We start from the raw sequence: 23,325 nt of genomic DNA on the forward strand, positions 1-23,325 counted from the left end.
GTCCAATTAATGTTAAATGTTCAACAAATAATATGGTGGTTATACCCTCTTTTGAAACCATACAAAGTCTTCCTTACACCAAATGCATTTCGTTTTATTTAAAAGCATTGGCAGTGGTCACAGTAGCAATTCTGGTTTTATTTACATGTTGGTTTAGTGAGGCCACAAACAGTTATCATATTTAAAATTATTTTTTGGTATTATAGTTTTTCTGGCTCTGAGGTGTAGCGTCTCTACATAATACCTATTTAGATGAGACGTTACATCCGTGATCGGATGTGCAGTACGAGTCACGCACAGGACAGCTGGCATCAGATTGCTCGAGAGTATGTAGTTTTTATGTGATCTGATAGAGGTCACTATATGAGAGACACTGTTTGAGCAGCAGTCAACCTACTGTTAATTTTATTTACGGTTCGGTTTGTTTAATTTTCTAACTGTTTATTAACTGCTACAATGATTGTGCTTAGTTATGAAATTGCATGAAGATGCGAATGTGAAATACTGTTTATATAAAGTTTTTAAACTACACAGTTAAGTAATTGGTCATGTGAGGAATGTTCGAGAATGAAGTGTGTGTTAGTCATCTGTACTGGGGAATTTGTTATAAACTATTTAGTCAGTTTATGGTCTTGGGGAAATGAAATTATGATTTTGGTAAAGCAGTTTTGTTTTACATCTACATCTACATGATTACTCTTCAATTTACAGTTAAGTGCTTGGCAGAGGGTTCATTGAGCCACAGTCATACTCTCTCTCTACCATTCCACCCCGAACAGTGCACGGGAAAAACAAACACCTAAACCTTTCTGTTCGAGCTCTGATTTCTCTTATTTTATTTTGATGATCATTCCTACCTATATAGGTTGGGCTCAACAAAATATTTGCGCATTCGGAAGAGAAAGTTGGTGACTGAAATTTCATAAATAGAGCTCACTGCGCCGAAAAACGTCTTTGCTTTAATGACTTCCATCCCAACTTGCGTATCATATCTGCCACACTCTCTCCCCTATTACGTGATAATACAAAACGAGCTGCCCTTTTTTGCATCCTTTCGATGTCCTCCGTCAATCCCACCTGGTAAGGATCCCACACTGCGCAGCAATATTCTAACAGAGGACGAACGAGTGTAGTGTAAGCTGTCTCTTTAGTGGACTTGTTGCATCTTCTAAGTGTCCTGCCAATGAAACGCAACCTCTGGCTCGCCTTCCCCGCTATATTATCTATGTGGTCTTTCCAAATGGAGTTGTTCGTAATTTTAACACCCAGTTACTTAGTTGGATTGACAGCCTTGAGAATTGTACAATTTATTGAGTAATCAAATTTCAACGGATTTCTTTTGGAACTCACGTGGATCACCTCACACTTTTCGTTATTTAGCGTCAACTGCCACCTGCCACACCATACAGCAATCTCTTCTAAACCGCTTTGCAACTGATACTGGTCTTTGGATGACCTTACTAGACAGTAAATTACAGCATCATCTGTGAACAACCTAAGAGAACTGCTCAGATTGTCACCCAGGTCATTTATATATATCAGGAACAGCAGAGGTCCCAAAACGCTTCCATGGGGAACACCTGATAGCACTTAAGAGGGAATTAATTTTATAGTTGTGGGTTTTCAAAATTTATTTTAATAATTTACTGTTCTGACTCAGTGATGAATTTTACTTGGTTCTGTACATATGTGCAGGATTGAGCGAGCTCGATTCTGCTTTGCAAATGGCTGTGATGTTTCTCTGTCAATCAGAAATTAGCATATTCACATGTATTTTGGGAACTACAAGCTTCTTTTGTGTAAAGGGATGAGTAGAGTCAGAGCTAGGACATCATAGTGATCAGACTTACTGATATGTGCTCTGTTTAAAATTATTAATACTGTGATATCTTGGTAATAAAATGTTCATGAAGTGCTGTAAAGTGTGGAATGGAGTATGAATTAAATCACAGTATCAAATTTGGAACATTTGATGAAATTTAAATAATTAAATTCCACATGGCGTGTTGTTTACTCGCAAACTTGAACATTTTGTTCTGCGAGACTGATTATAGCAACATTTGAATGAGCTGTTCTAAAAGAAACAATCCATTTGTAAACTTTTGGTGAAGAATAATTCATAATTACCATAAACTGGCAACAGTTGTGAATGATGTGTGTGTGCGGACTTTTCAGACTTCGTACAGTTTCGAGCAAGGCCGGGTAGTAACTGGTGTATGAAAGCTTATCGTACTGGAGTGAGATATTATGGACATAAATACTTTTATTTAACTGTTCCTTGCACCAACAAAACAATTTTAGTGCGACTTGTAGTTACGATGTGTACAGCTGTTTTTTCTATAGTTTTTGCAGCTGAGAGCTGCATGTCAGTAACTTCAAGGAGGCGTGCGTGTTAGAAGAGGTTCACCATGAGGTGAGGGGAACTTTATACACTTTGCAAAGCACAACGCCACCACAGCTCCTTACCATGTTACACCGAGTTCTATATGCAGGTGTCCATTTTTCAACAAACTGCACTCTACTAGCCACGACCTTTTCTCTTTTGCTTGTTTTGATTTGTATATAGGGTGTCCATAATTAAAGTTCCAGTTTCGAAAAGCTGTAGAAAGAACTCCATTGCTCAGAATGGAAAGCATATTATTAATGCAGGAGGAAACATCATGGGAAAGAAAATAATGAAAATTTTACCAATAGATGGTGCCTAAAGCGTCAGAGTAGATACACAGCAAATAACTGTCCCTCAGTTTGTGTCTGAAACACGCAACATGACTATCTCCATGAAGGCTCACAAAATGATTACACTGAAAAGATAGGTTCTCCTAACATGCAAAGTGGCAGAGGGAGGAAAGAAGTTGATCCTACATCTGTCAAAGATGTGGTCACAGCAATGCAGGAGGGGTCAATCAGGAATGTACAAACATGCTGTGCACAGGGCATTGCACGAAGGCTGGACATGCCTGCGAGCACAGTCCATTTAAAATCACCCATGTTCAGGAGATGCTTCTGACTGGCCAGCCAGCAAGACAAATGGTCGCTCTGGAATTTCTGGGTCGCATCCAAGTGGACAATGAATGGCCGTGGAACATTCTGTGGGCAGACAAATCGTATTTTCATCTCCAAGGATTTGTCAATACATAGAATTTTAAGATATTTGCAACCAAAAATCTGTACACAAGTCAACTGGTACAATTTCGTTTAGCAACGGTGACTATGTAGTACGAGTTGACAGCATTGTTTACCAATTTTTTCGAGGAGATGAATTCTGCAGGTCCTGTTACTTGTACCATCGTCACCGGGAAACTTTATGAGTGTCTTTTGCACCCCAATGTCATTCCAACCCTTCCAACAGTATGGGTGCATGGGTAGGATCATTTTTATGCATGATGGCACTCATCCGAACATTGCACAGATAGTGAAACAGCTGCTGCAGAGGCATTTCAGAAATGGTAGAATTATCAGCTATCATTTCCCTACAGCCTGACCATCCAGATCACCTGATCTTAATCTATGTGGCTTCTGGCTATGGGGTTATTTGAGAGATGTCACTTTTAGTGTTCCAATAATGAACATAGGTGAAGCAATGGTGCACATCGTGCAGTGCATTGTGAACATGGCCCCCGAGACACATCGATCTGTTGTGGAACCTTTTTTGTCTTGATTTCAACATACTACATACTGAACATGTCTTGCACCAGTCTCACAACATTAGAAACCCACGTCATTTTGCTTATTATGCAGTTTTTGGCCTCAGGACAATTTGCAATCAATTTTTCCCATTTGATGAAGTATGACTTTGCTGTGGTGGATGTGCTTATCTAACTAAGACTGCCAGAACTGTTGACTGCCGAACTTGTGCAGTTATGCAAATTGAACAGTATGGATGGTGTAATGTGCAACTCAAACCATAGCTGTTATATTGGAATTCATCTGTCATTTGAAGCCAACCCTACTTCAGTTAAAGATACTTACAGCACCATCTACTGGTAAAATTTTCATTACGTTTCTTTGTTAAATGACGTTTCCCCCTGGGCCAATAATTTTCTCGTCAAATTTGACATCATTCTGAGCAGCAGTTCTCTTTCTACAGTGTTTTGAAGCTGGAACTTTAATTATGGACACCCTGTATATCCACATTCACCATGTCTGTTTCGATCCGCATTCACCGCGACTGCTTTATTATGGGGAATGGGAACATCTCGTTTTGTTTTGTTTCTGTGGCAGTGTGTCTACAGTGAGATCTGCTACACAACTCTGTATTTCTATGTATCTGACTCTCTCTCTCTCTCTCTCTCTCTCTCTCTCTCTCTCTGTGTGTGTGTGTGTGTGTGTGTGTGTGTGTGTGTGTGTGTGTGTGTGTGTGTGTGTGCAAAAGACCCCTCAAAAACAAAAAGACAATATGTATACAAAACATTCTCCTTTTTATATTAAGAATGAACATTAAAAAGGCGCTATGTCATTGTCCAATAAGTTTGTGGATTAACTGTTGTAGTATCACTTTCACAAGAAATTTTAAATATGCCAAATTATACCACAATCGACAACAGATACATTTCAAGTGTTTTTTCCCCACAAAATTTCTCTCTACAAATTTTATCAGAAATGTGAATTAATCATTCTATTAGCAATGGTAGTAACACTTTAATCAATTTCTTATACAGCAGTATAATTCACAGGGCACAAGTACATTAATCACCACTGCAGACATTCAAAATTATCTTCTTCAAACTATACAGTGATTTAAAGATTTCTCACATAATAAAGAGTCTAATATGCCCTGAAATTTCACTTGTCACATAATACTGTTCAAATCGGAAAATAAGAAGTAAGGAAGACTGGGATTTAAGGTCCCTTCAACAACATAGACATGAGAGACACATTAAAAAAGGGATAGGGCACAGATACAGAAGCAGATTGACTTTGTTCCTCCCAAATTAACCATACTGACAGTCAAACTATACTCTGAATGCAGCTCCTACCAGAACGTGAATCGAGAACTTTAACAATCTGAATCTCAGCATTTGTATGAAGTTCTTTAGTTAAACATTGGACAAATTAAAAAGCATTTCAGAACTGGATCTGAACAAATTCTAAGTGTTCTTGCATCACATCACCCAGTACAATGTAACAAAACACTCATTACTATTCACTATTAAGCAGCCTCATAATGAAATGCAACTGCGATGTCTACAGTTTATACAGCTTGACATACAAGGGACAGTCAAATGAAAATGTCACAGATGGAAAAAAAAGTAAGAAAACTGTTTATTATTTGAACAGTAATTGCCCTAACTGTTAATACATTTATCCCACTGTGAAACAAGATGGTCAATGCCTTTGTGGAAAAATGTTTGTGGTTGCCTATGGAATCATGTTTGTATCTAGGCATGTACATATCCACCTGAAGCAACTCTACGGCAACAAATCTCTTTGTTCAGGGCCCCAAAAATAAGGAAAAACAGGGAAAGAGATCGGTACATTGTATGGAGGATGTGTAACAGTGTTCCAGTGACACTTCTGCAGTGTAGATGAAACAACCTGGGCAACATGTGGGCAGGTATTATTCTGCAACAGAATGATGCAGTTTATCAACATTCGTGGGTATTTGGACTTGATGGCACATTTTAATTTCTGCAAAGTGTCCACGTGGACAGAGGCACCTCTGAATTGCTTCACTGGTAAGATTCCCAAACACTAAAAAGTATGGGTCACACTAGTGTTCTATACACCATCTCCTTTATAGATCAGGTACACTTCCCTAAAACTTCATCCAATAACACAAAGTATACCATTTGTCTACCCTACTATGAACCTTAAGTGTTTTCTCCATTTCATAATACACTGTGACAATAGACCTAGATTTATAATCATCACAACTATACCAACCAGTACACTACCAATATTCATCACACCAAATATAAATTCTGTACCCTGTATCCTTGCCATTACCAGTGCCCGGCAATGGAGGTCCACCCACTGTGCAGCAGCATAATCAAACACTGGAGGCAACACCGCATCAGGGCCGACATACAGTATCACCTCGAGAGATGGACAAGCAATCTATCTGATATAATCCCAGAGTGGAGTGCACTTGGCCTCATTCTGTTATTCTGTGTTATAATGTTAACTTAGTTTTGCTCTTCGGACTCTTTGCATTGTATTGAATTTGGCCTGGCATTTTGGGCTATGTATGGAACTTCTAAACAGTTTACTCATTAAAGCAATTTTGATTCTATGTCCATACTTGTGTGTGTAGTTACTGCACAAGAGGTGGACAAGCGTAGTTGAACGATCACTCGTGTTTCTCACTGAAGTGACGACATTGACAGGTGCCTTTTTGCAGATAGCACTTCAAAGCTTTCTGCAGCAACAGTTGGAAAACCAGAAGAATCTGGAAATGCAGTAGCAGACGCACATGGCCATGTTGGAAAGCGTGTTGACCAGCCTGTTTGCACAACCTCACCAGTTTTCCCCGCCTACGATCAAGCCGCCAAGGACTGGAAGGCATATAAGAACTGTCTCTGGCAACACTTCACAGCCTTCAGGGTAATAGACGCTAACTTCATCAAAGCCCTCTTTCTGTTGTGGATCTTTTCCCAAATGTATCACTTGTCAGTAAAGTTAGCGCTTCTTCAACATCCGACATCCCTACCATTTGACGAAATGTGTGGCTTGTTGACATCATATTAACACACTGCCTTCTGGCGACACCACAGTGGTGTTGTGCACAAAATAGCAGTCAACGGCCGGCGACACCACAGTGGTGTCATGTGTTGAGTATAGCTCAGTGGTCGGCGACACCACAGTGGTGACGAGCAGAGTATCACGCAGTGGCTGGCAGCAGCACTTTAGTATCTTTTGCATTCTGTCGGTGTTTTGTTTAGGTAACAATAAGTTACACACATCAACAAGTTTTTGTTTTTATAAGTACTTGTGCCCTTTCACCATGACAGACAAAAGAGACAATATGATTATTTACGATGAATACATGGAGCAAAATTTGGAGGTTGCCACTACATCACGTATGACCCATCATGATCCGGTTGACAGATTTTCTGGTCACATAAAACAACACCAACGTATAGGCCTACGTATTTCCAAAACGAATAAACAAAAATGAATAAACTGCCATTTATGTAAAAAAAAACTTAATGTGCACATCTTGTGGAGTTGCATTACATCTTGAAGACTGTTTTGCTGCATATCATATGAAAGAGAAATAGTAAGTACCAAAGACAATGGAAATAAACAAAGCTATGAAACAAACAAATTTTGTATTTATTTACATACATATATCTTTGAAATATAATGAAAGTAGGGGAACAACGTTGAGAACTTATGAGAGCAATGAGATTAGTAAAACATAACAATTTATAATCTCCAGATAATGTCAAGAATGGCTGGCGACAAGCCAAGTAATCCAAATTAGCAATGCCGGCGCCAAGCTAATAAATTTGTATGAGATCTGCGGACAGCAAAGTGTTAAGACCAACATACCCATGGTTTTCTTTATCTCTTTTTCCCCATGAGAGTGGAGTTTTACCAGTGCAGGAAGCAAGCCTGTCAATCATATGGGCTGTAGAGTTGCAAGGTCTTAGTCGAAAGTGTCGTTTCACTAGTGCCCAGTCTAAGGAGTGTTACCCTGATACTACGGTTCAGGATGGTTCCCAACAGAGAAGTCTGCCAATGGATGCTGCTATTTGAAAAGCCTACTTTTGCAAGAAATCCATTCTATTACACAATTGTTTGAAGATGTGTGTGCAGCGGGCTGTCAATTAGATTCTTGGACAGTGGCAGTTGTCAATTTAGACAACAATATAGACTGGCGTTTCATTATGAATTTGTTAGAGGGAATCATAGTGGTACAACACAGCCTGGCCACCACACTCCACAAGAAAGGGGCGGCAGCAGATGGGTTTTCGTTAGCCGTTACCTTCCTACTTCACTTATTTTGTTCTATATGACTGGCCCACCTGCCTTAAGTGTTGGTCTTCTTGCCACCACTGTAGAAAAAAAGAGGACACATTGCAGTGGTATGCCATGCTCTGTCAGCACCAATCTCTCAATCTATGGACATTAATGTCGTCAGTCGTATGTGTGACAATCTTGTGAGTATTTCCAACAAACTGTTCATCAGTGTACGTGTTAATGGGAAACCCCTAAGGTTACCAGTGGATATGGGCATGGCAGCATCACTTATTAATTCTAACATGTATCTGCGTCTTGTCTCCCCTCTGTTGTCTTCTACCATGTGCTGCCTTGTCAATTATAAAAAGACAACACATCCCTATTCTCAGCAGTTTTACAGCGGAGATGGCATACAAGGAAGTGGTCCAACCCCTAAACTTCCTTGGGGCGGATAGTGATTTAACAGAACATCTGTTTGACTTGGATGCTTTTACAGCTGTTGGATTCATGGTTGCACATTTGGTTAACTTGGCTCCCAACCTTGTGCTGTATCAGGGATAAGATGAACTATGCAAGGAATATTTGGACATTTCATCTGGGTTAGGCAAGTTCACACATTTCACAGTGCATATTACTCTCAAATTCATGGCACAACCTCATGTTTTTCAGAGCTAGGTCAGTGCCACTAGTGCTTTGTGACAAAGACAGGTAAGAACTCAAGAGATCGACTGCTGTGAATGTCACTGAACCAATGTCTAGAAAATTAGCTACACCACTGGTGATTATCAAGAAACCAAATGACAAGGTCCGTCTATGTGGCGGTTTCAAGGTTATAATTAATGCACAGACTATAGTCAACACATACTCCATTCAGTGTCCAGAAGTACTACAGCTTCTGCTGGATGAGGAATCACACCAGTTCCTTGTGGTCAACATACTCTATAGTCTCTACAGGTAGAACCTGTTGGTTTTTGGGGTTGTGGGTGCTCTGGCCCTTTTTCAAGGTTTTTTTTAAGCAACCTACATATGTTCCTTGCTCTATAAACTACCTAGATGACATTGTAGTCACATGTCCCACCACCGAGAAACATCTACAGAGAACCTCCAACCTGTTTCAGACTTTGTGGAACTTAGGTCTCAAGTGCAATCTGGATAACACAGATTTCTTCCAATCCTCTACTGAATACCTGGGACATGCCAATTACAAATGGAGGATCCAGCCAACAAACAATTGTGCTGCAGCTACTGTAGCCGCCCTCATCCAACTAATGTGAAGAAAGTTCGGGCATTTTTAGGAAACATTGCGTATTATAGTTACCATAGAATATCCTCTTTAATCAATTGCTAGAAAAGGACGCATCATTTGTTTGGACACCCGAATGTCAACAAGCATTCAAGAGTGTGAAGAATAGTCTTCATTCAGTCCCATGCCTGGCCCCATATGCATCTTAGAATGGCCTGGGACGTGTACGGGCCCATTGCAATCCAGATGGTTCCAACATTCAATGTAGCACTTAAGAATTTTTCTCAAATTGAGGAGGGCTGCCCTCCCCTTGCTATTATTTATGCAATCAAGAACTTTCATGCGTTCTTATATGGTGTCACATTTTTCCTCATTACAGTTCACAAACCTTTAGTCCCATGGTCCATCTGCTTGATAAATGAGAAATAGACTTCAATGGTGGGTACTGTTCTCCAGTCGTTTGCACTAGAAGATTCAATTATGTCCAATGGCTTAGAAATAAAACACAGATGCTCTCTCAAATCATCTTGTGGGGCCCTGAACCCAGCTTTGATCGGGGTGAAGTCTTGTTTTTAATTTGACAAAGCAGCTCAGTGGACAGGTTCTCTATAATGAACTCACACGATTGACTCAGATGCTGTTCTTCACCAGGTGTGGCAGTATATTCAAGAGGGAGTGGTCAGTACAGGCCCGTTTTGGATTCATATTGGTTGATTGTCACAGATACCTACTCCCAGTTTCCATACATTGTTAACCGCCAATCCATGACGGTGGAACTGACAATGTGGGCCTCAACTTTATCTCCTCCACAGGAGACCTCCCCCACACCCTGGTGATGGACAATGGGCTGCAGTTTATCTCACAGACTTTTCAAGATTTTTGTGCGCAACATGCTGTCCACCACGTCAGAGTGCTTGTGCTTCTGTTCCACCCTCAGTTGAACAGGGCGGCAGAACACCTTTCACAAATCAGATGAAGAAGTACTTCAGAGACACCCCGGGGGAGAAGCGCGCTCACATTTTCCAGGTCCACGCTTGGCAAGAGGAGCCTAACAAAACTGCAGCAAGGGTACCAGCTGGGTATGGTGCTGCATATCCTCCTGCTTTCTCCATGCTCACCTATGGCAACCTGGTTGCTGCACTGCACACCACCGCCTGGGCTTGTGTCTTTAGTCACTGTGAGCATTGGATTCGGGCAGTTATCGACAAATAGTGGGGTTGGCAAGTCTTTGGGACGGGCTCACACATACAACAAAAGCATCGTCACAGCTGGTGGCATACGACAGTTGCATGTGTGAACTCCCAGTTTTTAGTGGCTCAACTTTCGTCATGCCACAAATAGTTCAACTTAGTTGTACTTTGTTGCGCTACTTTCCTTCACCAATGCTCCCTGGTGGCAGTATACTGAAACATGAACACCCTGTGATAGTTATTGTGGAGTAATTGCTGCTGCACTCCATTCGATTTCAGTGTGTTTTCATTTTGTTACTGCAAAAAGTGAAAACAGTGGTTGGCAGGTACATTTTTGCTACTTCTGCAACTACAAGAACAGCAACCTATGTCTGACTTTCTGCAGCAGTGTGTGTGTGTGTGTGTGTGTGTGAGAAGATTTTTGGATAAACAAATACATAAACTTAATATATGTAACCAAAAAATCGAGTCATACAAACTTCATGAACTTCATGATTTGTGTGATCACATTGTATATATTGTGGATTATAAGCAGGAAATAGCTCCCAAGTGTGACGCAGCAGCTGTTAAACTAAAAATTAGTTATTCAAAATTCCTATATCAACTAATACGATAAATTTCTAAAAATCTTGGAAAAATGGTGTGTCTGCAGGTGATATTTACACACCAGCTGTTTGTTAGTTTGCCACTGCAGACACCATTTTCATTTTTGAGTGTTAGTTCTTTTATTTAGTTTGTGCAGCCTGATTTATCCTTGTGTGAAATCTATTTTTGGATCTAACATTAGGGTTTTGTCTTCCTTGTACTTCGCTCTTGTCACAGCTCTAAGGCCATAACCTGCACTATAACATATACAGGATGAAGCAAAATTCACACACTCGAGCTTCACAGTGCAACTCCTCACATGCCAGCGATAAAAAAAAAATGTCTCTCACAAGATTTCATCCAGCGAGTACATCCGGCAGAAAATGGATGTTAAAGAGTGGCAATCTGGAAACACTGTAACCAAATGTATGGTAATTACCTCTGTCTGGACAGATTTGTTGTGCTGTACAGTTGGTGCAGTGGATGCAGTTTTGGGTTAACATGCAGGAGGTCGATAGTTCGATCCTGGGTGGAGGTATATGTTTTTTATTTTGTAAATATAGTCCAGGTGGTATGGTATCTGGCATCTTGATCATCAACAGCGATTGCAGCGGGTCCTCTAGAGAACATTTGCACTTACATACTACAATCTTAGAAATGGAAGATTGGTCAGCTTTGAAAGACGCCCTTTCCATGTCGTGGGCATGAATTTATTTGTACCACTTCATCTACTAGATATGAAACCTGTTTTCTTTGTACCCTCATCCAGTGGCCCCATAGTTTAGTACCAACTATTATTCCTGTCTTCTTAAAAGTCCATTACATTTCGTTAGGGCTTTACGTTACCAGTAGGACCAGCAATGTGCTTCGCGAATAATGCTTACTATTTGTATGTGTTACCACCATGGTCCCACTAATTATGCCTTTCACCAGTGAGTCTAGTAACCACATGCTGTTTAGTACGTATCTCAATCATCATCATCATCATCATCATCATCATTCTTCTATCGATTGGATTGCGGAAACATCACGTCTATTACTGTTACAGAAACAATGTAATTCAAAATCAAACATTTCCCAATCAGCGGTGTCAGGATGAGTCATACAGAACAATATCTGTCAGAGGGGTAATGAGTGTTAGATGGAACAATGCGTAGGACTGACAGTGTGTTTGTACTTTATACGCTGTTCATCGGACAGGAACTAGTTGTGAGCGGAGTAACATACCCATGACAGACTCCGATGTACATCGTATCGAATTTTCTCGTTGTAAACCTCTAAACTGGTGTGACGGACATATGGCATACAAAAACAATGAATATGTGGATATGCTTCTGGTCCTTGGTGCATCTGATAACCGGGCTGGTGCTGCCACTCATGAATATGCTGCTAATTATCCTCATCAACACTATCCAGATAAGAATGTGTTCTGTCATATGGAGCTGTGCCTTCATGAGTCAGGTTCTCTCCTTCCACCATCGTATGACAGAGGTCATTCATATACTCTCCGTACTCCAGCTACTGAGGAAGCTATTCTGAAGGTCATACACAAAGAACCTCAATGAAGTCCACGTAGCAGAGCAAGGCAGCTGCGCGTCACACAGTACAGAGTCGTTAACGTGCTGTATGAGCATGGGCTGCACCCTTATCATTATACTGTCACACAACACCTGCATCCTGCACATCGCCATCAGCAGATGCAAGTCTGTGAATGGTTCCAATGACAACCGGATGGCAAAGATTACTTTGTGAACACTGTAATATGGTTGGACGAAGCAGCATTCACTCACGAGTTTGTCTTCAATATGCACAATGCCCACCATTGGTCACTCACGACTGTGGATATCAAGTTCACTTTGGCATCAACGTATGAGCCGGAACATCAGACGACAGGTGTTTGGGCCACTACGTGTTGCCTGACCAATTGACTGCATGAAGGTATCATACATTCCTCGCAAACTATCTGCCTGATGCGCTGGAACATGTTCCATTACATGTTCGGCACAGGATATGGTTCCAACATGATGGTGCACCTCCACATTCTGGAATTAATGTGCGACAGTATTTGGACAGAACATTTCCAGGGAAATGGCTCAGACGTGGAGGTCGAGTTGTATGCCCACCACGTTCACCTGACCTAAATCCCCTGGATTTCTTCCAGTGGGGAAACCTGAAGGAGCACATGTACTCCACTCTGCTGACAATGTGGAAGAATTGGTAGCGAGTGTTCATGCAGCTTTTGTTACTGTGGACGCAGCTTTGCTGCAAAGAGCCCAGAGCTGAATGATTCGGCAGGTTGCGCAATGTTTAGATGTGCAGGGAGGCCGCTTTGTGCAGCTGTTGTTTTGAGGACAACGTATTCTGTTGTGAAGGTCATGCGGTCATTAATATGGACATTATTATTGCCACTGCTTGACGATGTATGACATCTGAGCACTCACGTTATATGTAGTATAAATGACAAGTACATGTTGTGTTATTGTGCTGTGCTATCATCTCTAGCATCTCAAAATTGATATTGTTTTTGTAGTTATTCTGTCCTATGACACACCATTTGTTTCAACTGTCCATTTCTTATTTGTCTAACGACATATTTGTTATGTTCGGCATTACAAAATGTTGTAAATTTACGATAATGTGACCTAAGAAATGGTGTATATTACAGTATGAAATGTCAGAATGAAATTAGCAAAAAAGTGCCCAACCCAGGATCGAACTCTCAACCTCCTGCATGCTAACAAAAACTGTGCCCACTGCACCAACTGTACAGCAGAACTAAGATGTGCTGACACAGTTAGTTACCATACATGTGGTTACAGTGTTACCAGATTGCCACTCTTTAATGTCCTTTTTATGCCGGATGTACTTGCACACCGAAATTTTGTGAGAGACATTTTTGCTTTCACTGGCATGTGAGGAGTCGCACTGCGAAGCCCGAGTGCGTGAATTTTGCTTCACCCTGTATATGCACTGCCTCATGATGCCACTACAGAAAGCCAAAAGCTGTGGTGCCAAATTAAGACTCATATGTGAACTCCACTTTATGCTGCATATGGAGGACAGGCTGGTGGCCTGATATCACAATCAATTACGTCCGCAGGGGGGACCAGCGTTTGCTGCATCTGCACAGTCTCCTTTGTGGTGTCCGGGTTTTTGTCTTCTCCTCCATCCCTGGGGGTACCTTCCCTGTTTTTGGCTCCAGCTCCTAGGCTGAGCCCTTTGTCCACCACACATTCATCTGCTACTTTTTCCAGCCCTCACTCAGCAGGAGTTCGCAGGTGCCGGTCCAGCAGCCAGTTCCTGCTCCCACCCTAGAGCTGCCAGATGTCCCCATGGATTCATCTTCAGCAAAATTCCTCACAGGTAGAGGGAGAAAGTATGTGGCAGGAGACAAAGCACAAATTGTTCCAACTTTTACCAATTGTGTGGAGCACCCAGGTGATATGAAAAGACCAATGTCATGCCAGGGTCGTTTTATGCCAATTACGCCAGTTTTTTCTCCAGCAACACTGTTTCATTAAGTGTGAATCATGACAAAATTATAAAAATGTTAACGCAAAAGTGGGTGCAAATTAACATTGTAAACTTAGGAGATTTGACTGGAGCAACAACAAATGTTATCAATAGTGAGAGAATATTAGTTCTGAAAATGTTAAAGTAGGATTATACTATAAAGCAATTCCAAAACAGTCGTTCTTTCTTCCAGGAGTGTTAGTCTCCCATGTTTCATAGGAGAACTTCTGTGAAGTTAGAAAGGTAGGTGTCGGGGCATTGACGGAAGTAAAGCTGTGAGAATGGGCTGGGAATTGTGCTTGGGTAGCTCAGTTGGTAAGAGCAAATGTGAAAGGCAAAGGTCCCAAGTTCAAGTCTTGGTCTGGCACACAGTTTTAATCTGCCAGACAGATTCATATCAGTACACACTCCGCTGCAAACTGAAAATTTCATTCTGAAATCATATACCTTTCTGCATGATGTTATGATGAACTCTGTTTACAGTTGGAACAATTGTTGGAATGTAAAGTAGTTTGTGATATACCTTTCTCACTGACACCAATATGTTGTATTATGAAACATACCTGGGCGTATCAAATATGAACCAAAATTTAAATCTAGCAATGTGACAGTGGATGGAAATGGCTGCCACCTTGACAGAATGTGGGGGGATGTCGGGAATAGCACTGTGATGCAGCAGTTGGTGTAATGTGTCTGGCAGACAGCGCATATTAATCAAGTTTTTTGTGAAAGGATGCTCCGAACCCGTGGAAATTTTAAAGAGGCTCCATGCGCAGTTTGGGGAAGAAACCCTTTTTAAGATCCCAGTGTATGAATGGCATAAAACTTTGTGGCAGGATAGGTAACTGTGAAAATTGCACCCCACCAAAAGCAACCCCGAACAAGCATCACAACAGACAACATTCATGCCGTACAGAACCTGTTGCAGAAGAACAACACATAAAACTTTTCGAAATTACTTCAGCAGCATGGATAAACTGTGAAAGTATTCAAGCCATTGTCAGTAATGATGATTCATTTGTACAGCAATGCAAGGCCATACACTGTTTCTTTAATGATGGAAAACTGGAGGAAAGTCTTTGGGAAACTCCCCAACTCATCATGCTGCAACCACCACATGTTTGGAAATCTGAAAGAAGAGCACAGAGGACATCGCTTTGATGACAATGCAGCGATAGAGGAGTTTGTGAGCAAGTGGCTGTACACAGATCCCTCTTCTTTATTCGAAGATGGCATGAAAAAGTTGCCAGTTTGATGATAAAAATGTGTAGCAAAGTTAGGGGAAAATATAAGGCAATGACTTGCATCTGTCTTACGAACCATCAAGAGTATGACAGTATGTAGCTAAAAACTTCATCATGAGTGAGCCAGGTTGTAAACTATAATCTTGCAAGACAATGGTCATTTTCCTTCTTTATTACCATCATCTTGCGAGATTATGGTTCACAGCCTGGCTCGCAATGAAGGTTTTAATGACATACTGTCATTATCTTGCTTGCTCATATTATGACTGCACGTCATTGCAGAACTACAGCTAATGCATGTTCACAGCATTTTTATGATTTGAAGTCTGAAGATTGTTATAGAAAACAACCAAAACTACTCATTGTGCTTTAGTTGTATACTGAAAATTGGGGCCAAGGCATTAAAAGCTTTTTATATTAAAATGTTTTATTTGATAAAATTGAGAAATGGAGCTTTATTAGTTTATGACAAAAAAAAGAAAAATGTTTGCAGAAGATTCGCAATGAAAATGAATTGAGATAATCTACCCAGACTCTGTCTAATGAAACAGGGAACAGACTAAAGATAGCTGACTTAGGAAGGACACCGTAATATATCTAGGTTTTGGTTCAAATTTGGCAGATGGGGGTGGTGATTAAGGTTATATAACTTTAAAGATAAACTAAAATAAAACTGTTATCCTTGCCATAACCTTCACAGACAACACTGACAGTCATAACAAGTAACAACATTAATATAAAACAACCAAAAGAACATTACATTTGTTGTATAACAAATACCTGGTGGGCCTGGAGGTCCTTCAACAATAAGATGGGTTTTAGATGCAATCCTTCCAACAGCACTCTTTATAATACACTCGTAGTCACCGCCTTCAGCAAAAGATATGTTTCGAATATCCAAAACATTGCCTTTAATATGCTGAAAAACGTACAATTTAGTGATTAATATCATTTACATGGAACATTGTTTTAAGAATAACCAAAATGCCAGTTACATCGATAATAATCTTCAATAGCCATTGAAGATTGGACAAGTGACACAGCACATCTTGTTTAATAATAACAAAATCTACAGCCACAGGATTTCTGAATTTTACACAAGAAATTGAAAAACAAATTGAAATCATTCAAATTATTCTTCAGATTTGTCTCCATTTGAAACAGCATGCTCCATGACCATATTAATGCGATCCAAGATAAGACAAAGGGCAGCACTGGTCATAAAATTTTAATCTCTTTATTGCAGATTGATTTCAGCTACTGCACAGCTATCTTCAGAGCAATTATAGCCAAGTCATGATGAAACATCGTAAATAAAATCACTTGTGGTACCACATTGACATTAAACTCATGGTACCACACTGACATGCATGTAATGGCGTAACTGTCAATGTGGTACCATGTGCAATTTTATTTATGATGAATCATCAAGACTTGGACATAACTGCATTGAAGATAACTACACAGTAGCTGAAATTGATCTGCAATACACAGATTAAAAATTTATGACCAATGCTGTCCTTTCTCCTATCTTGGATTAAAATTGTTTCTCTAATGGCTCTGAACACTATGGGACTTAATATCTATGGTCATCAGTCCCCCAGAACTTAGAACTACTTAAACCTAACTAACCTAAGGACATCACACAACACCCAGTCATCACGAGGCAGAGAAAATCCCTGACCCCGGCGGGAATTGAACCCGGGAACCCGGGCGTGGGAAGCGAGAACGCTACCACACGACCACGAGCTGCGGACAAAATTGTTTCTCTACAAGTATACATGTGCAAATATTTGAAAATCCTCTTCTTTTATGGAAGGACGGCACTTTTCTATATTATAAAACAGTGTATAACATAATCCACAGATTAATAATTGTGATACAATTCTGAGTGCACTTTTCAGTGCCAAGAAAAGATTACATTGAGGGCACTGAAAATAACCTAAAGTTTGTAGAATGCTATAGTCATCAAAGCAGTTGCACATAAGATTGAATTCAACCTGTTCCTCCATTAGGAGGATGTCGATATATCTACTGCGTCATGCTTACAACTAGAATAAAAGGGGGGTCTAGCAAACAAAATATTAACTCAAAACAATCACAAAGTAGTGAAGCAAACTTCCTCAATATTACGTTACAACAGTCACAACTCTGGTGGAAGTCCTCATAGTTCCAATTTACAATTTGTTGGCAGAATTACTTTTAGATGTCACCTACTAACACCCCCCCCCCTCTCTCCCCTAAAAAGAAGAAGAAGAAGAAGAAGAAGAAGAAGAAGAAGAGAAAGACAATCTTTGACTTCCAAATATACTCCCAAAATGAACAATAGACACATCTGGAGGAAGATGTTAATATAGTAACTGGTTAGTTTTAGATCATCTTCTTCCTCTGCACATCAAAGTTTAGCTACTTGTGCCTGTTCTGTCTTCACTTGTAACTGCCACTTTGTTCTGGGTTTTCCCACATCACTTCTTCCTCTAGGCTGGTACAGCATGGCCTGATGTGGGATTCTCTTTGTACTCATTCTTTGTAGGTGATGTTTCAGTAATGTTTTATTGTCTTCAATCTTTTCATTAATATTATGAATATCTAGTTCATTCCCAATATCAATATTATGAAAAGGATAGTTGCTACACACCATATAGCGGAGATTCAAAGTCGCAGATAGGCACAACAAAAAGACTGTCACAAAATGAGTTTTTGGCCAATGAGGACAGACACACACACACACACACACACACACACACACACACACACACACACACACACACACAACGACAGTCTCTGGCAGCTGAAGAATCTGGCAGCTAGCTGTCAGAGACTGTGGTAAGTGTGTAAGTGAGTGAATGAATGTGTATGCGTGGCCTTGTTGCCCTAAGGCTCATTTTGTAACACTCTTTTTGTTGTGCCTATCTGAGACTCAGTATCTCAGCTATATGGTGAGTAGCACCTATCCTTTTCATAATATTGTTACATTCCGTCCTGGATTTTCCACTGATTGATCATTCCTAATATCTTCATTTCTTACATGGTCTTCCCTGGTAACACCTCTGACTTTCCAAAAAAATCTCGTTTCCGCTGCTTGTAGTTTATTTTTATTGGATTATTTAGGGATAGATAACTCAATTCCACACAGCAACACAAGTGTAGCTATGGTTTTACTGTTAGATGACATACCTAATATTACAGTCAAAGTGAGCATAAACACATTTATCTTACTTCTAAACACAACACTACAGATGTAAATAATGCAATCTTAGAAGAGGTTTCTTTTCAATTTGGTTAACATCTAAACGAGCAATTTTATATCACCACCATAGTTTGTAATTATTAGGGAAATACGTGCTCACTGAGTTTACATTTATCACTTAAGAATTACACAAGGCTATCATGTTTGTAATTATATAAGGCAATTATTAACACCCACAGGTAATTGGAAGACAGCGGCGTTGTTATTTGCTGTGAACCATGCTGTTATATCACTATGTTTATAAAAAAGATCTTGTAAAATTTTATCATGAGTACGAATAGCAGTAACTGTCATACATCTCCCAGGGAACGGCTATGGTGCGAGTTTATTCGTAAGTTTATATCAAAAGTGACATACATTTTAAAGCTGAAGAAGATTTGATCACAGTTAGTGTATATAAAAATTTTGAATTGGTAACCACTGAAGTCATAAAGCTAGATGTCCATAAGAAGTCGTCATTCTGTGCACATAGCACTCACCAAGTGATAACGCCGACACTTTCTTAACAAATTAACTAAATCCTAGAAAGTGTCTCAGCCCCCAAAAGTAACGTAACAATATGTAGACGCATGAATATTAACACGGGAAATTAGGGATAACTTCCTAAATATTCTGTATACTTTCTTATTTAACCCAATAATGTGACTGGAACCTTAGACCCTCTCTTACACTGGACCACACTCGCTCGCTCGCTCGCTCATTCTCTCTCTCTCTCTCTCTCTCTCTCACACACACACACACACACACACACACCGTATTTTGATATAGCACAAATGATAAACGCTGCTACTATAGTCAAGTCGGCTTAATAAGATCTGATAGAGCCACTGTTGCCAGCTTTAACCTATGTAGTGCTAACAGCTGCAGTGGAAACAAATAGTCATCTATACAGCTACAACAACACTGAGTCATTGCCATACAGATGTTTACAAAATTGCATTACGTAATTGGTTGAGATACACGCAGAAAGCTGCAGCACCCAGCCCACTTCAACTGTCTCAAATACAGGGTATTACAAAGTTCAGCATAAATCTTAGGCCATGTACTCACAGGTACTGACATGGAACAGTGTAAAGTATTAATAAATGATTTTGGTCTCTCTTATCATTACTCTCAGATAATAAGGCCACAACGACAGGCTTTAAGTCTACATGGAATACAATTTAGTTGCTACAGTCCCTAAATTCTGCACATTGTTTTAACTAATTTTTGGGGAGACTGACCTAACATCATTCAGGGAACAAATCTGGACACATTTTGCACCCACTGTGTCACCAAGGGATATTGGGAACCATCTGCTTGCAGCAGGACTAAGATCACAAGTGCCTCTAACTGGGCTACCACTGGCAACACATCAGCATCATGCAAGGCTATTCTGGTGTCACAAAACAGTCGACTGGAATGTGGAATGCTGCTATGTTGTCTTAAGTGATGAGAGTAGATTTGTCTGTATACAAGCAATGGAAACACATGCATGTAGCACAGACTCGGTGAGTGCTCTATTCCAGAATGCATTCGCCCGCAACACACACATCCCACCTCATATTTCATCGTATGGAGGACCATCAGATACAACCCGTTCCCACATTTTGTGTTTCTGCAGAGTAAAGTAGGCAGTGCCTGCTACACTGCACAAGTTGTTATTCCCCTGCTACTACTATTTCTTAGATAGAAATATGATGCACTTTTTCAGCAGGACAATGATCATTCACATATGGCTGCTATGACACAATGTGCTCTTTGAAGTGTACAACTGTCCTAGCCATCAAGATACCAGATCTCTTGGCAGCTGAACATGGTGAAGCAGGATCTTACTCATTTACCTGAGCCTGTAAGAACCATTGTGTAATTGCAACAAATCATGCAAGATTTTTGGGAGTCTATTGCAGGATGCCATTCCGCGCCTTTATGACTGTTTGCATGAAAGAATATACGCCTGTATTGGTGTCGAAGAGGGGTATACTATGTACTGATGCGACGGTTTGGGTTCGCATTATTGTGAAGTGTGTTTCATTTGGTCTGAATTTATTTGTTAAAATATACTCCTACACTGATGAACTACCTGCCACACCACATGCCAATAAGATGGCCTAACATCTGAGTGTGCTACATTTCTTTCCAGCACTGTATAATAAATGAGACCCTTAGTTCAGGTACTATTCTGGAACACCTCGAGTTCTTACTAAAGGCAGGGAATGTGGAGAGACTGAAAACTACAGGTCATTACAACTAATCTCTATGCACTCAAAAATAATTGTATCAATCATGGAAGCAGACTAATGAGTTAAATGAATAAATATAACCTTTATACAGAAACACAGTTTGGTTTTGGAAGGGGAAGAAGTACAATATCAGCCATTACAGAAGTTCAAAAAAGTGGTACTTGAGGATGAAGATGATTGGTTTGTGGGATATTCAATTTTGCAGTTATCAGTGACTGTACAAATTCCCAATCTTTATATAGTTAAAGTGTCACCACTTCCACGAATGGTAACGAAATGATGAGGAAAACACAAACACCTACCCCCCGAGCAGAGAAAATCCCCACCCTGGTCAGGAATCGAACCTGGGACCTCATGATCCAGAGGCGTAATGCTAGCCACTAGACCACGAGCTGTGGACATGGTACATTAAGCTCTTGACAGGTATGTCTGTGTTACAGGCATTTTCTTAAACTTATTCAATGCTTCTGACACTGCTGACCACGAAATACTATTAAACAAGCTAGAAGCACTATGTGTAAGAGGAATAGCACACAAATAGTCCCAGAATTACCTGGAAAATAGGGTACAAATAGAAGAGAGAGTTCGCTTGTCTGCTGGTGATACAATTATAGTAAAACAACAGGCAGACAAGAGACATAAAAACATAGCATTCTAAAGTGTGTTCAGGTTATGTGGTTTATGTTTGCAAACCTAACATTTTACTGTGGCCCATAATAAGAAATCTACATCTACATCTACATCCATACTCCGCAAGGCACCTGACGGTGTGTGGCGGAGGGTACCCTGAGTACCTCTATCGGTTCTCCCTTCTATTCCAGTCTCGTATTGTTCGTGGAAAGAAGGATTGTCACTATGCTTCTGTGTGGGCTCTAATCTCTCTGATTTTATCCTCATGGTCTCTTCGCGAGATATACGTAGGAGGGAGCAATATACTGCTTGACTCTTCGGTGAAGGTATGTTCTCGAAACTTTAACAAAAGCCCATACCGAGCTACTGAGCGTCTCTCCTGCAGAGTCTTCCACTGGAGTTTATCTATCATCTCCGTAACGCTTTCGCGATTAATAAATGATCCTGTAACGAAGTGCGCTGCTCTCCGTTGGATCTTCTCTATCTCTTCTATCAACCCTATCTGGTACAGATCCCACACTGTTGAGCAGTATTCAAGCAGTGGGCGAACAAGCGTACTGTAACCTACTTCCTTTGTTTTCGGATTGCATTTTCTTAGGATTCTTCCAATGAATCTCACTCTGGCATCTGCTTTACCGACGATCAACTTTATATGATCATTCCATTTTAAATAACTCCTAATGCATACTCCCAGATAATTTATGGAATTAACTGCTTCCAGTTGCTGACCTGCTATTTTGTAGCTAAATGATAAGGGATCTATCTTCCTATGTATTCACAGCACATTACACTTGTCTACATTGAGATTCAATTGCCATTCCCTGCACCATGCACCCTGCATTTCAGTACAATTTTTCATTGTTGCACCCTCTCGATACACCACAGCATCATCTGCAAAAAGCCTCAGTGAACTTCCAATGTCATCCACCAGGTCATTCATGTATATTGTGAATAGCAACGGTCCTATGACACTCCCCTGCGGCACACCTGAAATCGCTCTTACTTCGGAAGACTTCTCTCCATTGAGAATGACATGCTGCGTTCTGTGAAATCAAGCAGCACAGGATCTGGAGAGGGTGGAGGTAATGCAATTGCCCCTGGCCTGGCAAATTTTGATCCAGGTATGCTCATACATCCATATGACAGTGCGGAGGGGTGGCATCTTGTTGGTAATAAAACTGTTATTAGCTGTAATGCATGAATGGCAGGGAATATGGAATCAACAAGCACTGTTAGGTATTTTTCTCCAGTTACATTACCTCCAAAGAAAGAAAATACATTTACTTTTCAATCTGGACTTTAATCTTTCCACTTCTTGTAGAACTGAAATTAAATTTTCTATGACAGTTCAAACTGTGTATGCATTTTTTTATGCATCCTGTTTGTCAATGACTTTTGAGATAGTATGACACACGGAGAAAAAGTTCTCTTTGCTGATGACACAACATCATACTCACAGATAAAACACCAAAGCTCCTATTGCAGAAAGCAAATGAAACCTCAAGGATATTTATGATTGGGCAGTACATAATAATTTAACACT

The 23,325-nt window shown here is 40.3% G+C and overlaps 1 protein-coding gene across 1 annotated transcript in view; it reads right to left on the reverse strand.

Annotated features, from left to right (window-relative positions):
- Nucleotides 1-23,325, reverse strand: part of LOC126297769 (contactin) — a 154,327-nt gene that overhangs the window by 56,287 nt on the left and 74,715 nt on the right. Inside the window, exon 14 of the mRNA XM_049988944.1 lies at nt 16,461-16,599. Within this exon, the coding sequence (XP_049844901.1) occupies nt 16,461-16,599 (139 nt within the window). The remainder of the gene's footprint in view (nt 1-16,460; nt 16,600-23,325) is intronic.

This window comes from Schistocerca gregaria, chromosome X, assembly GCF_023897955.1.
Source record: "Schistocerca gregaria isolate iqSchGreg1 chromosome X, iqSchGreg1.2, whole genome shotgun sequence".
Classification (NCBI taxonomy): Eukaryota; Metazoa; Arthropoda; class Insecta; order Orthoptera; family Acrididae; genus Schistocerca; species Schistocerca gregaria.